Consider the following 16,368-nt stretch of genomic DNA (forward strand, 5'->3'; position numbering starts at 1 on the left):
TTTACATTTAATTTAAAAAATTATTCATAACTAATAATTATGATAATGATATAATTGTCCTAAAAATATACTAAATCCTAATTAAGGTAATAAATTTTATTTTAGGACATTAGTGAAATTTTCTAGAGTTTTTTCTCTGAGTGTTTCTTCATCCTCAAAACAAGATCTAGTTCCAAAGGAGCCTCTAAATAAAAGTATTTTCTAGCAACTGTATGTAACATGCCGAATAATAAAAATTGTTCTTAGTTAGGATTAACAAACCTCAGAACGCAACATAGTTCCTCAACGATAACTGAATGGGGTTTGCAGTAATACAAATTTCAGTAGCTTCATCGTTCAAAAAATACCATTTGCAGAGAATAAAAATCTACTGCCCAAATGGTAAAAGCTAACAATTTATTGTATAAATTAGCATCTATTCCATTACTAGTCAAAAGGACCATCATATGCAATGGAAAAAGAAAATTACAAATACTGGTGGATATGTTAACACAAACTTGTAGTATATGACAAACCAGCCAAGACAAAGATTAGGATATCATGTCATGTACTGCATATTCTCCGGACAGTTTCTGCACTCGGCAGCAGTCGTGCAAAGAAGAGAGTGAGCCGATAATAATGGTCGAGACCCAGCCCCAAATCCTGCTCGAAATCAGCAGCCACAGCAGAACCAAAATGTTAGTGCAAAACCCAACCCGTATGCTGGTTCTACTTGCCATCCACATCCCTTTTGCTCGTCTTTATATCATTCAACATCTTTATCCTTTGGCAGTATGATTGCGACGCATACATTCATTGACTCATTTATGGACTTCCACAATTACAATTGAATTAGCACCCTCAGCTAATCCCTAGCCCATCCATAGCTTTAATACTTTATCCTTTCCACCAGAAGCCACCTTCTCACCATCAGGACTCCAATCAACAGCAAAAACCTGCACAAAATCAAGACCTAACTTTAGAATATGGTGACGAGAGGAATGCATTAAGGGAAACCACGATGTATCTAACAATATGATGGAACCATACCTCATCCGCATGGCCTGGAAGATCCTCTTTCAACTTGTGTGTTCTGATATCCCAGATCTAAAAAAATAGAAATCAACATTTAGCCTAAAGTAGTACGGAGCAACTCCTTGAGACACAAATCGCAAACCATAGAAATCAACTTTTAGCCTAAATAGTATGGAGAAATTCCACGGAACACACAGCACAGACAACTGTAAAAAAACAGTACATCTCCAATGCACTTGTAGAACCACCAGTCCCTAGAGGCTAGAGATACAACTTCAACCATTTGATTCATTTACAGTAGCATTTGCATCTAAACAGAACATGCATCATGCACCAACTCAACTCAAAGCATTCATTTTAGGAAACACTAGACGGATCAGGGCAAACATATACACCCAAATACCTTCAAGGTGGAGTCTTTGCTGCCGCTCAAAAGAAGCCTACTATCAGCAGACCAACTGCAAGGGGAAAACAGTAAATAAATTCAGTAAATTGAATGGTTAATTGAAGAATAGAAATTAAATGAAACAAACCTAATTTGATAAACAGGTTAAATGAAACAAACCTGATTTGATAAACAGGTCCTACATGACCCCGAAAAGCAGCAACAAATTTTCCGGTAATGCCATTCCACAGTTTCACAGACTTATCAAAGGATGCACTGGCCACCCATTGTCCATCGGGTGAGAAATAAACATGATTCACAAGCTGAAAGTACGCAAGAAGTTTATGCTTCACTTATGAATGAGAACTCAAAAAAGGCTCAATGCACAAACTTTTTAAATGTCATACTCATACAAGCATATCCGTTTGACTTACATGGATAAACATCTAATGGACATGTCAATTCGAGTATGCTTGGGATATTATTTAGAAAGGAAAGTAGGCTAATGATATGACTTAAAAGTTAATTATTTTCGCTTCTAAACTTCTCCCGTAGCTTTCTTTCCTTCAAAGGTAGAGACTTTACAATTTTGACAAACTTAGCTAAGGATTCAAGCAATCAGTGACGGGAGATGTACAAAAAATTTCATCTTGACCAGTTTGATCAAAAGAACGGTCCCAGAAAAATACATCAAACCCTTTTTCTTTTCTTTTCTTTTTTTTCTTTACAAGAAAAGATCAGGAGCACTTTATTCCTCCAAAAAATTTCAGAGAAGAACCTAAAGGAAAAGGGGTCAAGGAGTCCCCAACCTGATACAAAAATTACAGGACCTTCCAATCTAGTTTGAAAGAGTGAATGCCTGACGGGTGTCACTACAAAAAATTGTTTCGGCTACTCCATTTCACCCATTAGAAATAAGAACTAGGACAAATGACCATGTCCAAATGGTAATGTTTATGAAGAGCTCTTGTGGCATCCAGTTCACAAAAGACCAGAAACATGGTACATGGCAAAAAAGCAGTTGATAAGGAGCAGGATGACTATGGGAATACCACAATTCATGTATGATGCATGATATTCCAGGAAGAAAAACATTTACAAAGAAATATACCTGTTGATGGCCTGTCATACGTATCTTAGGTTGCTTGCTAACTGCAGGTTCCCATAGAAACATAGTAAAATCATCAGATCCTGAAACCAATCTTTCCGGAGCACTGCCTTTCATCTTATTATACCTTTCTAAAGCAACCTGTAAATCATGGAAGACGAAAGTACATACAGATAGTTACCTGATTAGATTTCCATGTAAAAAAACCATCATTTGCATTGATAGTTAACTGATTAGATTTCCATCTAAAGCAACCTGCAAAGTACTCACATCCCTCTCAAAAGGCTTCACAAAATTTTTTATTTCCATGTAAAAAAAACCATCATTTGCATAAATTGTGTTTATACAAAATCATTTCGTTTCCATAGGAAGTATGAGGAAGGACACTAAGAATAAGAATCAGAACACTCGAAATCATCTTACCTTCTTCATTTCCTCCGGAGAGGAGAACTGTTTCCCCGTATGATCAAATGCTCCTGTGCGGAGAACATATTCGGTGCTTAGTGCAAGAGAGTTAACCCAATGACCATGTCCCTGTCACAATACCAGATAGAACAAATGGTGCACATTGAGGAACAACTGAACTACTCATTATGAAAAACAAAATAGGTCCAAACCATATTCTCAAACATCGTTTGGAAAATTTTAAAAATTGAGAGGGCTGATCACTAGTTAATAAATCTGTATCGCAACTGTTAGATCTTTTGACTCGTAAAGCAACAAAATACCCCTTAGGAACTCGCAAAGTAAGATGATCCCAAAAGGATTGAATGACTCCTAATGTATTTTAACCCAAAATAATATTAAATAATAATTTAAAAAGTTCATAGTACAGAAAGTGGTATGCAGCATACCTTCAATTCACGTATTAGTTTTCCTTGCTTAGTTTCCCAAACCTTAATAGTACAATCCTGAGAACTGGGGCATTTGAGAGAAAACATTTTGATTTCAGAATACAAGAAAAATTGGAAATGTGATCAGTCTTCAGAAAAATCAAGTGTAGCTTAATGCCAAAGCAGATCATCATCAAGTGCTGACCGCATAGGCAATGAATGGTATCAAAAGTTAGCATTTCTACAGACTGAAAGAAGCAGAAATTTTGGCCTTTAGTAGTACGAATTTAGTCCATGGTCAGTTATCAAACTCACTCTACGCATGCACAGGTATGAAGTGATTTTGTTTGCTATTAAATGTAAGAAGGTAGATCAGGCTCAAGTACACTGTACGTAGATGTTCAAACTCAATCCCATTGAGAATGCTAGAATGCTTCAGTAGTGGCTCCTCTCTCTCACTTTCTCACTTCATTTTTTATTTTATTTTCTCAAGTAACATAGAGAAATAAGGAACATCAGCCTACCCTTTTTCTATAGAAACAACCACCTTCACTGAGAAAAAATGAAAAAAGGAACATCAGCATACCCTGTGTATATAACTCCATCTCCACCCCATTTGACGCAGGTTATTGCAAGAGTATGACCACTGAGACATATAACACACTTTTTCAAAGAAACATCCCATATGCGTGCATCACCATCCTTGCTAGAACTCACAAAGCGGCGGCATGGAGCACTTAGATGCAAAGGTTCCCATGAAATACCAGTAATCCATTTTTTGTGGCCCTATAACATGAGTATCAAACATAATTATTGATTTCACCCCAGTAAGCCTATTAATATAAAAATAATTTACATTAATCATTGTTTAGGCATCAAAGTAGTGAAAAATGCCACTAAGATTTTAGGTTTTTCCTTGTCAATAAGAAAATATTAGATTTTAGGTTTTTCCTTGTCAATAAGAAAATATAACCAATCTCTTCTGGTTGTAGGAAAAGAAACGGAGTAATAGTCTATTAACAAAAAGGAGAACAAACTAAGAGTCTCTAGTACAGATCCCTCCCCGAAGAACTACAGAAGAATGCCCTTCCAATCACTAATCATCATTAATTCTGAGGTGGCTTAGTTACAAAAGAATTTCTTGTGGCTTAAGCATTTCAACATTAACAGTGTATACTATCACAACTATAATCAAACTTCTAAGCATTGTTTACCATAGAGCTTATATAAGTTGTTTTGCTAACTAACAACCAAAAGCATCTAAGAATATGAATAGAAAAAACAAAAGAGCAACAATGAGTGGAAAATTTGAAACTTAGTGTCCTACAAAAATTTTGATATCTACGAGTGCCTAATCCTGTTCACCCTCAGGCTAATCTCATAAGACAACCACCATACTCTACAATATTTGGTTGTCAAGAAAACACGTAGGATTTTATTCCAGATAGGTGGCCAACCAAAGTTTGATTCTAACCACGGTGCAAACATGTCCTACAACCATTAGAACATTTAAAGAATGTGGAAAAATGAATAAGATTCAATATCCACACAATAATAAAAGCATGCAGTTGAAACTACAGCTCCTACTATACAATCTATGCACATGCCCCCATTGTCTAATGCTTCAAGACATAGATACTTCAATATGACATAATTTTTAACTCCAGATACAAAACTTGAAAGTAACCAGGTACCTAGGGTTGCACAAACAAGTTTACTCAAAGAATAAAAGGTTAAATTGACTTCAAACAATAATATAGGAACAGTTTGAAACCTTGCAAATGTAAGAAGCACGGATATGGATATAAAACATAAATATGACACACCGCCATGAGGACAAGCACGAATTTTTAACAAGTCATATGTAAAAAACCTAGGACACAAACACTACAAGGAAACATTTATTATAATCTACATTCTTTAAGATAAATATCATTTTTATACAAAATAAACTTCAAAGTCAATAGGTTCAATACATATACATGCTTGGCATTTAACTCCCAAATTTATTCAAAGTCAAGTGTTTGATATATGATTAACAGATTTTGAACATCCATGCTAACATAACAAGTGTTGGTGTATTCAAGTGTCCGACATGGACATGCTAGCCAATGGTCAAACAAAGAAGAAAATAGAAAGTTTCTTAGCTGCACAGAAATACATCAAAAAAATAAAAGTTGGGGAATGCAATAGGATTATTTCCTCAAATTTCTTCTTTTTCACTTGAGAAATATAGAAAAATTATATCAAATTCCAGAACAATAATACTCTGAACAAAATAGCACACCATACAACTTTAAAACTTAGAAATCAGATTTTGGTTTGTCTACTCTCGGTTGGTTGAGCAAAATAGTCATCAAACTTAACAAACATTTCAAAAGTATAGTAAATTATGGGAAAAGTCTTTACAGTGAGTGGATTGCCCAATGGCTTCCCTGTCAGCGGATCCCAGCAAAAAAGTTCCCCAGCTTTGCTTCCGCTTACAAGATGCTTCCCATCAGGAGACCAAGCAATAGAAAGAACCCAATTTTTATGCCCTGGGAATTAAGAGGAAAAACTTTCTGACTACAGCTTCATGTAGAAATTATGGATATTAATAAATGGCAAAGCAAACTGGTTCAAAAATGAAAAGGAAAAAAAAAAGTTAAAGAAAACACACAAAAAAGAACAAAAACAAAAATCTGGCATTTTCCAAACCAAGGGCAGTTCCAAAACAAACATTCACGTATGAACCACTATGAAACACAGAAAGTAGACATATTTTACCCTCTAGGGATGACAAATATAGACATATTAATACATCATAGACCTTGAAGGAAGATTTTCAGTGAATAAAAATAATAATAAAATTAAGTTTTGATATAGTTTATTCAACAGCCTCAATATCAGGCTAAAAACTTAGCTGCATAGATGTGTTTCTTACCTGTACAGGTGAATAATGGTGTTTGCGTATTAAGGTCCCATAGTCGAACTGTAGTGTCACCTGAACCACTTGCCAACTGGCGTCCATCAGGGCTAAAAGAAACAGAAAGAACAGCTTCAGCGTGACCTGAAGGAAAAGTACAATGGACTGATTAAACCTTCACAACGATAACCATATATAACTTTAAAAAATAAGGAAACCAAAATGTACCAGAGATTGTTGCCGAACATCGACTAACAGGACGTATACGAAATACTGCTTGTGGCTGATAAACTACAGTAAGCACCTTTTCCACAGAAACTGCAAATATGTTCAAGAGAAGAAACTAAGCCCACGAGCCATAAAAATGAATTTTACCACCATGCGAATGTAATCAATGGATAACTTCATCAGAAAATGCTTTTTCAAGCAATCAATTACCTTTGTTCTTCTCTAAGTAGGCACCAAGTGAAACAGTAAGCTCCTGATCAGATATGTAAAAAGCATATGGTAGCTTCTCCTCCTAAACAATTTCAAAACAACCTATTATTTTGGAATCATACCACACCAAAATCTTTGGCATCAGTGACAAAGTCATTTTTGTAATTATTATCTAGGTCTCCATTCTTCTTCACTAGAGTCCTTTCATCTAATTAAACTCCCGTTGTGGCCTTCGCATTTTTAGGATGTTCTTCTACTCTTTCGTTTTTTCTTTTCTTTTCTTTTCTTTTCTTTTTATGAAAGTTGCCTTTCCATAAATGTAAATATATAATGAGGATAGAGAAGGGTAAAAAAAAGTCCTTGAAGACAAGAATTTGAATTATCAAAAGCTATAATTCGAAAATATGTGAAACTAGTTCCATTTTAGGAATAAGAAAGGGAAAATATTTCCCCACTAGCAACTTACCAATTACGTCGTTCCAGAGAAATTTAAATTATCAAACTATTGTTGTGACCTCTGAGAACTTCTAATTCATAATTCACATTCCTTCGACCCAAAAACAGGAACCTGTTAAAATCAATTCAAAACATTCCAGACCGCTTGATATTCAAAATTCACATAAATTCAGCAAGTCCCAATTCAGTAAAGCACCTTATATCTGTTATCTAATAGGTTAAGAAACCTGTTAAGGTTAGAAGGTTAAGTCAGTTACTTTCTATTTAAAAGAAGTTATAACCAATTGGGTTATTGTGTATGCCCATTTCTTGTATCCATAATTATCACGTTGAATAAATAACACTTCCACGATTAGTGAAAGATTTGTACCAGAGCTTTTTCGACCCATGTCTTCTTCCTTCCAAGATCCATGGCTGATACTCAGCCAAGAAAAATCCAGTCACCTCTATTCCTTCTCACCAAGGCTGCAATCTCATCTCTATACGACTTGATTCATCCAACTACGATCTTCGGAAGTTTCAATTCTTCTCCATGTTGAAAGCACACAAACTCTTCGTGTTCATTGATGGTTCGAATACAGCTCTGGCCGTCAGGATTGCTGTCCAGGCAACTACTTCCGACAAGCCATCATCATCAACCTCCACTACTTCTATGGTTGCAAATCCATTATATGATGATTGGATTACTAAGGATCAAGCTCTCACGACGTTAATCAATGCAACATTATCTCCCAAAGCCCTAGCATATATTTTTGGAAGCAATTCGTCGTACGACGTATGGACTACACTCAAGAAACATCATTCGTCCAATTCCCAATCAAATATCATTAAGCTGAAGACAGATCTATAGTCCATCGCGAAGGAAACTGATGAATCCATTGATTTGTATGTTAAGAGTATTAAAGAAATTAAAGATAAACTGACAAATGTTTCAATTACTATTCTCGATGAAGACCTGCTGATTTATGCGTTGAATGGTCTCCCTAATGAATATAATACTTTTGCGCCTCAATGAGAACTCGTCCACGATCAGTTTCCTACTCTGAACTTCATACCCTGATGAAAGCTGAAGAATCTGCTATTGCTAAATCGACCAAATTTCTTCCCTTTCATGGCTGCAAATCTTGGATGGGACTTAAGGCAACGTGGTGACAAAAATGCCTTTCTACATGGAGAACTTAAAGAAGTCTATATGCAACAACCTCAAGGATTTGTTCAACAACCAAATCTTGTGTGCAAGCTGCAAAAGCCTCTATTCGGTCTCAAACAAGCTCCAAGGGCTTGGTCCGAATGCTTTACCTCTCATTTGTTAACTCTGGGATTTGTTGCTTCAATGGCTGATTCATCTCTATTCATTTGAAGGGTTGGATCATCTATTACGTATCTTCTTCTATATGTTGATGACATAATTGTGACAGGAAATGATGCCCCTTACAACTACTCTTTTGAGTCAATTAAAACTAATTTGATATGACTGACTTGGGATCGCTTGAATATTTTTTGGGACTTGAAGTACTACAAACTACGGCCGGTATATACGTTACACAGACAAAATATACAAAAGATGTCCTTCAACATTTTGTTATGACCGGTTGTTAAACGTGCAACGCTCCTATATCCCTCTCACACTCAACAGATATTGCTGCTACGAAGTGTAATGATGATGCCAGCAAAGCATATCATACCATGATTGGAGCATTGCAGTATTTGACGTATACTAAACCTGAAATTGCTTATACAGTCAGTCGTTTATCTCAGTATATGCACACTCCAAACCTGAGTCACCTAACAGCAGCCAAAAGTGTTCTTCGTTACCTTGCTGGAACATCAACTTTTGGTCTACTGTTCAAGAAATTTTCAACTGTTTGGAACATAAATGAATTTTCAGATTCAGATTGCAGAGGCAACACATTAGATCAACGGTCAACAACTGGTTTTGTTATTTTTCTTGGTGAAAATCCAATCTATCGGGTTGCTAAGAAACAAAGTACAGTATCCAGAAGCTGAATATCGTGCTTTAGCCTCTACTGCTGCTGATCTCTATTGGATTCGTCAACTACTCCGTGGCTTACAAATATTTGGTAACCATCCTCCTCTTCTTTGGAGTGATAATAAATCGGCAATTCAGTTGGCTCACAATCCAGTTTTTCATGGAAGAACAAAGCATATAAAAGTTGATTTTCATTTTATAAGAGAAAAAGTCGTTCCAAAAGACATGCCTTCAACATGTTCCAACACAATTACAACTGGCTGACATTCCTACAAAACCATTGACTCGTGAACGTTTTTATTTTTTGCGATCCAAACTTATGACTCAAGTGTCATAAATTTGAGGGAGGATGTTATTAGTCAGTTACTTCTGTTTAAAAGAAGTTATAACCAATTGGGTTATTATAAATGCCCACATCTTGTATCCATAATTATCACTTTGAATAAACAACACTTTCACAATTAGTGAAAGATTATAATATCGACGACCAAATAATTATTAAAAAAAAAAAAAAAAAAAGAGCGAGTGAGTTTCCTCGAAACTTAATAAGAAAAGGTTGGTTTTAACGAAGCTTACATTGCTGAGTAGCTTATTGACCATCTGCTGAAGTTGCTGAGGCCCTGCATTTTGAGGAAGATACATGGGAGCTCCCAAAGGAGTGCCTTCGGGGTCCGTCAAGAGGATCATGACATTGTTGGTAGTTTCCCTATGCTCTATATCCATCTCGGTAGCCATGGATGACTTAATCTCGAGCAACTGAGGAATTCAGGAACAAAAAGAAGGGAAATTTGAGCACAATGTCTGCCAGAAAGATTGGAGCAAGCGACTTCGAGGGTTTTGGGTTTTAGGGTTTTTAAATGGGGGGGTCTTTTATATATACATCCAAACATCCATACTTTTCAATGGGATTTTTTTTTTTTTTTCTCTATTTTCAAATATGGGCTATTTAGTTTTATGCTAAATTGTAGAGAAATATAAAATATTAGGGCCAAATTCAAAAACCTGTCTTTATTTTTTGATTCAAATTTAAAATTTTAACCCTTTAAACTTATTTAAATCTTAAAATGGACACTCAACCTTATATATAAATTTTATTAATTATAAAAATTTGAAGATTCAATTAATATCGTTTATGTATTCAATTTTAACAATTATTATCGAAATTTCATGGTCCAATTTTAACCCTTTCAAGAATTTAAGAGTTTAATTGTTATTATGAAAGGTTCAAAGGTATAAATACTTTAAAGATGGTTTTGCAATTTGCTTCCATACTAAATAATTTTTATTATTGTATCGTTGTTTTTGTAAACATCAAATTAAATTATAATTTTTATTGAACTTTTAAATTTCAATGAGCGGATTTATAAAACTAAAAATATATTTAACTTTTTTTATTATTTACAAATAATTTTATTTGTCTATATTAGTAGCCCAATATTCGAAAAAATATGTAAAAATTGAATGCATTAAATATTTGTACAGGTAATCTTAATAAAAGAGTTTAAACTAACTTACTTAAATCCATTTAGAAATCAATTAAAATGATTATATGTTTGTACGTTATTTTCCGAACTAAGTACAAATGAAAGTGTTAATTGACATACATGTGAAAGATAGTAGTTAAGATCGATATAACTATTAGTTCATGGTGTAAATACATTATATTTCCAAAATTTAAGTGAAATTTGAAATTTAGCAGAAAAATAAATTTCAAAAGGTTTTATTAATAACCTTAAATAAAAGTTAAAAACAAAAAAAAAAAAAAAACAAGAGAAATAAGATGATTTTGTTTATCATTTAATTGACTTTTATTCATGATATCTTAATACTATGTACTATGAATTATAATTTTAATTGAATAGTACTAAATATAATATATATAAAAAAGGTGAGAAAACAAAGTTGATATTTTAACAATGAATGTTGACAACAGTAACATACAAACAACAATAACTTATCATCAAACAGAGACTAATTGTGGAAATAAAAGTACTACTTCTCAATTTAAGTGATTTTGATATTTGAGGAATTGGAAATTTAACTTAAACATACTCATAAACTAATTATTAATAACTTGTATTGGACATAAATTTTAGTGGTTAATTACAATTAGCAAGTTGAAAAAAACTAGTTTATTGTTTTTAAGTATATAATATCAAACACATTTGAAACGTTTATAACATTGAAATCCAATTTTTAAATCAGTTATTTTCGAAAATATGAAATACAACTTTTTCTTTTTTATTAAACTCGTTGTTTCATATTTATGCTTTTAAAATGCCTACCAAATAGGTCCTAATATTCCAATCTTCACCATCATATGTTCAACTAAAAAAATGACGTTATTGTCATAGAAAAATAAATAATTTTACCTTTTAGTGGATACTATATTATTATTTGGAATTTTTTTAAAAAATAGAACAAAACACAAAAATATTTAGATGTATAAAATAATTTTAAAAAATAAAAAATCTACAAATTTTGTAGCGTTTAAATAGGTTGGATATGTATTCAACTTTCCAAGATACTTTATTATCTTATTCAAACTTTTAACCTACACAAAATTAAATAGCCTCATTGACTCGATTAAGAACCCCTCACTTTTGTCTTAGATTGGTGATATTATTATTATACTAAGGTTCTTCTCTCTCATATTTACTTCAATTATTACTATAGGTTTTATACATCCTTCAACTGTAAAACTAATTTCAAAATAAGCAATTGAAAATGTTAATTTATGCATTATCCATTAACCATTCAAGCCAATTGAAAAAGACTTATTGTTATTATATTATAATTATGTCTATAAGTAATGGATGAAATCACCCCACGTTCTAAGTCCCTTAAATTTTTCTCTTTAATTTTTCAAATTCTACAACAAATTGAATATGATACATTTTTCTCTTCCACTTCCATTCTTATAAACAGTTTTACATATTTTCAAGAGTTTTATTGCTAAGCAAAGAAGAATTGTATCAAATGGTTTGATTCAAGGTATATTCATTTTTTTAAAAGAAATATGTATTAATGTATTGACTTGAAAGTCGACTTAAAAAATATCATAGTTTTCTTTTTGTTAGTTAGTTTTTTTATACAAATTTGTTGTATAAAAAGGTTTTTATGTGTAAAGGAAATTAATTATTACAAAACATAGGTATTTTTAGTATTACTTTTATATCAATTTATCATATTTATCCTATCTTATCTTACTACTTAACTAACGTGGATAATCATTTTTAAACCATTTTGTCTAAATTGATAATTCTCTGATTTTAATTATGTTTTTATTTATTCTTGATTATATTAATATTTTATATTCTTATTGATTAAAAAATTTTAGAATTAATTAACAATATGTTCTTCATTTAGTCTTAAACTTATGATAGTAACATTTGTTTTTAAACATAAAACCTATTGTTATTAAATATTATAGAGTAGGTTGGTAATTAAAAAAAAGAACAAAAAAAACTCACGCGTACACGATGTAATGTATCTTTTTTTTCAAACAAATAAAAAATAACATTACTATTTACTATTAAGATTATAATGATCTAATTATAATTAATTATTAAAAATAAAATAAAAAAATATTAATTATTTATTATCTTTTAGTTACATTCTCACAACCATGGCTATAAATATTTTAAAAGACGAAAAGGTTAAAACATAAAAAATTTATCTTTTTATTCAATGATTAAATTTCTAAAATAATTCATATAAGTTTAGTAAGCTTTGTACCTTTTTTGTTTGTCAACAATATAAAGAACTTTCTTCAACCAATTTTTTTTGTGCAAATGTTTGAATATTCACTCTTACTTAGGTTATCTTTAATTTTCTTTTTAATACTCACTCTTAGCCTTAATTTTATGTTGCAGTAATACTATGTTAGGGAAAACTAAAAGATATCTAGTGGAGCAAATAAAAAAAAATGCAATGTCAATTTTGTGAAATCGAATCCGATAATACTTTTAATTCTTTTTTTTCTTATTTGTAGTATATGGTTACAATCATTGATTTTTGTATGTAAGAGAATAAGGAAAAGATATATGAAGTAAAGTTCAATAAAACCTTAAATTTTGTAATTTTATATTTTAATTTGTTTTACATGATTATATTTACCTATTTCTAAAAAAACACAATTTTATCTTTTCCACTCATATACTCAATTGAACTTTTTTTTTAAGAAAAGAATTAATTAAGTTTCAAGATTCTCACGTGCAATGCAATAAACATTTTTAGTATGAAAAACGTAAAGATAAGTTTATTTGAAAAATGATAATAAATTTGGAAAAGAGAAATAGTGGATGTGATTGGAATTTAGAAAGAAAGATAAAAGTATGACTAATTTAAAAGAAAGGAAAAGTAATAATAATATTATTATTATTCGTGATTTTATAATGTGTAATCTTTTTGGTATAAAATAATAAGTATACGTCAATTTATTAAACAATTTGTAAATATAGTAAATTTTTTATTTTTTATAAATATATTCCAATATTGCCCTCGTTTTAAAAAGGAAATTTGTGGATTTTCTCCTTCTCCATTCTCACCGTCATTCCTCTTCTCCACGATTTTCTCCCTTCTCCATCTTTACCATCGTTTTTCTCTATGTGATTTTCTCCTACGTTAAGAACACCTTCCGTCTCCAACCACACCTTCTTCTACCTCCAACGTGCTCTTATTCTCTATGATTTTCTTCTACTTTCGTTAAATTATTTGGTATGTAATCAAATATTTTTTTAAAGATTTTAGATTTGATGTTTCTTTTTAGTTGTTTCCTCTTATTTTAGTTTTTTCTGTTTGAATATTTGTAATATTTCTTTTTAGTTGTTTCCTCTAATTTCAATAATTTTCCAGTTTGAATCTTTGTCGATTATTTTTTTTTTTTTTGTTGATTTCATGTTTTTAGGTTAAAAGAATTACATGCTCCTTTTTTTTTTTATTATTTTTAAACATTGATGATATGATTTCATCTTCTTTGTAGAATTACATGTCTATTAATGATAGTGATAGACTTGTATCGTAGCGTATCACTGATAGAAGTCTATCACAGATACACTATGATACAAGTCTATCATAGATACCGTATGATACAAGTCTATCACAGATACACTATGATACAAGTCTATAACTGATAGATACTTTGTTTTCTATTAATGCTTCAATGTAATATTATGATGATAACTGTTTTTTCTTTTTTTTTTTTTTTTAATTTTGCAGTAATTTGGAATTATGACTGTTCGACGTGAAAACAAAGAATACTATCAATTGGCAAGAAGAAAAGTCACTCATTGTCATCGTGCTGGTCACAATTGTAGAAATTTTAAATTTCCACCATTTTTACAATGACGCGACATGTTTTTTATAATGATCTTTTAGCTTAAACATATAGAACATTTATTTTGACGTGACATTATGTTTTTGATAATGATCTTTTAGCTTAAGCATATAGAACATTTATTTTGTGTGTATAGTAAATACTTTCTATTTATTTGACTCAAGCATTTCAATAATATTCTACCTTTTTTCTCAAGACTATAAAAGTAAAAGTGATTTTATTGTAAAGTAGTAATATGAAGTAATCCACTATAAAGTCTATCATAGATAGTTTATATCAATGATAGACTTTATTGTGTAGTCATCACCAATAGTTTCTATCAATGATATAAACCAATATACAATTAAAGGAACTAGAATGGATAATTGATGAAAGGAATGGTTCAAACATTTCAATAATAATCTACCTTTTTCTTAAGACTATAAAAGTAAAAGCGACTTTCACGTAAAGTAGTAATATGAAGTAACCCACTGTAAAATCTATCACAGATTGTTTCTATCAATAATAGACTTTATTGTGTAGTCATCACCAATAGTTTCTACCAGTGATAAAAACCAATATACAATTGATTAATTTAAGGCATTTTTGTCTTTGGTGTTAAAATTTGTCATATTTGCAAATTTTTTAAACTTTTGCTATATCCTTAATTAATTTAGGGCCCAATGTTATATCCCCCAACCCTTATTCTTCTTTATAAATGAGCCTCAAACTTCGTCCCACTAAAAAAAGAAAGAAAGGGAAAACAGCTCCACGCGGCTGGACGAGGACGAAGAAGATGCGGCTGGGTTGGGCAAGCGAAAACGGCTTGGGTGGAAGGGGCGTGCGGCTCACGGCTCGGACAAAAGAGACACAGCTCATGTCTCAACGAAATGGCTCCGCTTGCAGAAGGATGTGGCTCATGGCTCGGCGACGCTTCACCCGCACCGCGTCGATTGTCCGAGAGAAGCCCAGCCACCATGCGAAGCTTTTCCTCTCCGTCCGCGCCGGTAGCCATCTTTTCTTACAAGTCGCCCCTCTATCCAAGCCGCGGTGTTCTCGAGCCGTAAGCCGATCCCTTTTGTCGAGCCGTGAGCTGCGCCGTTCTTCCGAGCCGTGAGCCAAGTCTCCTTCCATCCTAGCCGTGAGTCGCGCCACTTCCGTCTGAGTCGCAGACCACGATCCCCTTTCGCCCGAGCCGTTTTACCTTGCCCAACTCAGCCTCTTCTTCTTCTTCTCAAGCCAAGCCGATTTTTTTCTTTGAGTCACTTTTGATAAGATTTGGGTTTTATTTATTTATTTATTTATTAATTTTAATTTTATTTTTTTTGTTCGAAAATAATTTAAATTTATGTTCTAATGGGAGTTTTTGTTGAATGTTCAATTAACTAAATTTTGAGGATTTAATTTGCCATCAATTCATCGAAGAATTTTTAGATGATAGTTATTTGTAATTTTATTATTATTTGTAATTTTATTAAATAAAGTTCTTGAACTTTTCCTACGGTTTAGAATAAAGTTATTGAATTTTACCTCCTACTTAGAAACTCTTCAATTGGGAAACTTTGACCTGTCACATAGGGAATAATTTTTAGCTAATCTCTCTACATTCAAAAGTATGCATTATGTTTTATGAATTACATTGTTTTGGACTAATGGGATCACTAGTAGGACCAAATGATGGTTCATGGCCTGAGTTCACAAACAATTAGATCTGGCCGTTGAAAGCAAAATTAAAACCAACCTCTATAGATAATTCAAATGATTTCATTTGTCTTTTGAGATCTATAACGAAGGAAATTTTTATGTTTAGTTCACATTATCTATGGTGTTCACATTTTATTTTCGATACGTGAAGAACGAGCCAGAAAACATTGTTAGAAAAGGAATAAACATCAAAATTGCCAAAAGAAGAACATCCCACA

At 32.2% G+C, this 16,368-nt stretch overlaps 1 protein-coding gene across 1 annotated transcript; it reads right to left on the minus strand.

Annotated features, from left to right (window-relative positions):
- Positions 1-265: 265 nt before the first annotated feature.
- On the minus strand, positions 266-9,982 carry LOC103500329 (notchless protein homolog). Its single transcript, XM_008463597.3, has 13 exons — positions 9,706-9,982; positions 6,684-6,765; positions 6,474-6,563; positions 6,264-6,389; positions 5,750-5,877; positions 3,927-4,126; positions 3,362-3,425; positions 2,931-3,041; positions 2,511-2,648; positions 1,580-1,722; positions 1,418-1,472; positions 1,030-1,086; positions 266-935 (listed from the first exon to the last, which is right to left on the minus strand). The coding sequence occupies exons 1-13, from the start codon at positions 9,862-9,864 to the stop codon at positions 852-854; spliced, it is 1,437 nt and encodes a 478-aa protein (XP_008461819.1). The 5' UTR covers positions 9,865-9,982; the 3' UTR covers positions 266-851.
- Between the last annotated feature and the right edge of the window lie 6,386 nt (positions 9,983-16,368).

The sequence above is a fragment of the Cucumis melo genome, chromosome 4 (genome assembly GCF_025177605.1).
Source record: "Cucumis melo cultivar AY chromosome 4, USDA_Cmelo_AY_1.0, whole genome shotgun sequence".
NCBI classification, from domain to species: domain Eukaryota; kingdom Viridiplantae; phylum Streptophyta; class Magnoliopsida; order Cucurbitales; family Cucurbitaceae; genus Cucumis; species Cucumis melo.

Bases quoted from the DNA above. Each gene is read 5' to 3' on its own strand.
- LOC103500329 (XM_008463597.3), bottom strand. From the start codon at position 9,864: ATGGCTACCGAGATGGATATAGAGCATAGGGAAACTACCAACAATGTC. The intron at 4,127-5,749 runs GTAAAGACTTTT...CTCATGTTATAG, and splicing joins CATTGGGCAATCCACTCACT to GGCCACAAAAAATGGATTAC. The intron at 2,649-2,930 runs GTAAGATGATTT...CATGATTTACAG, and splicing joins CTCCGGAGGAAATGAAGAAG to GTTGCTTTAGAAAGGTATAA.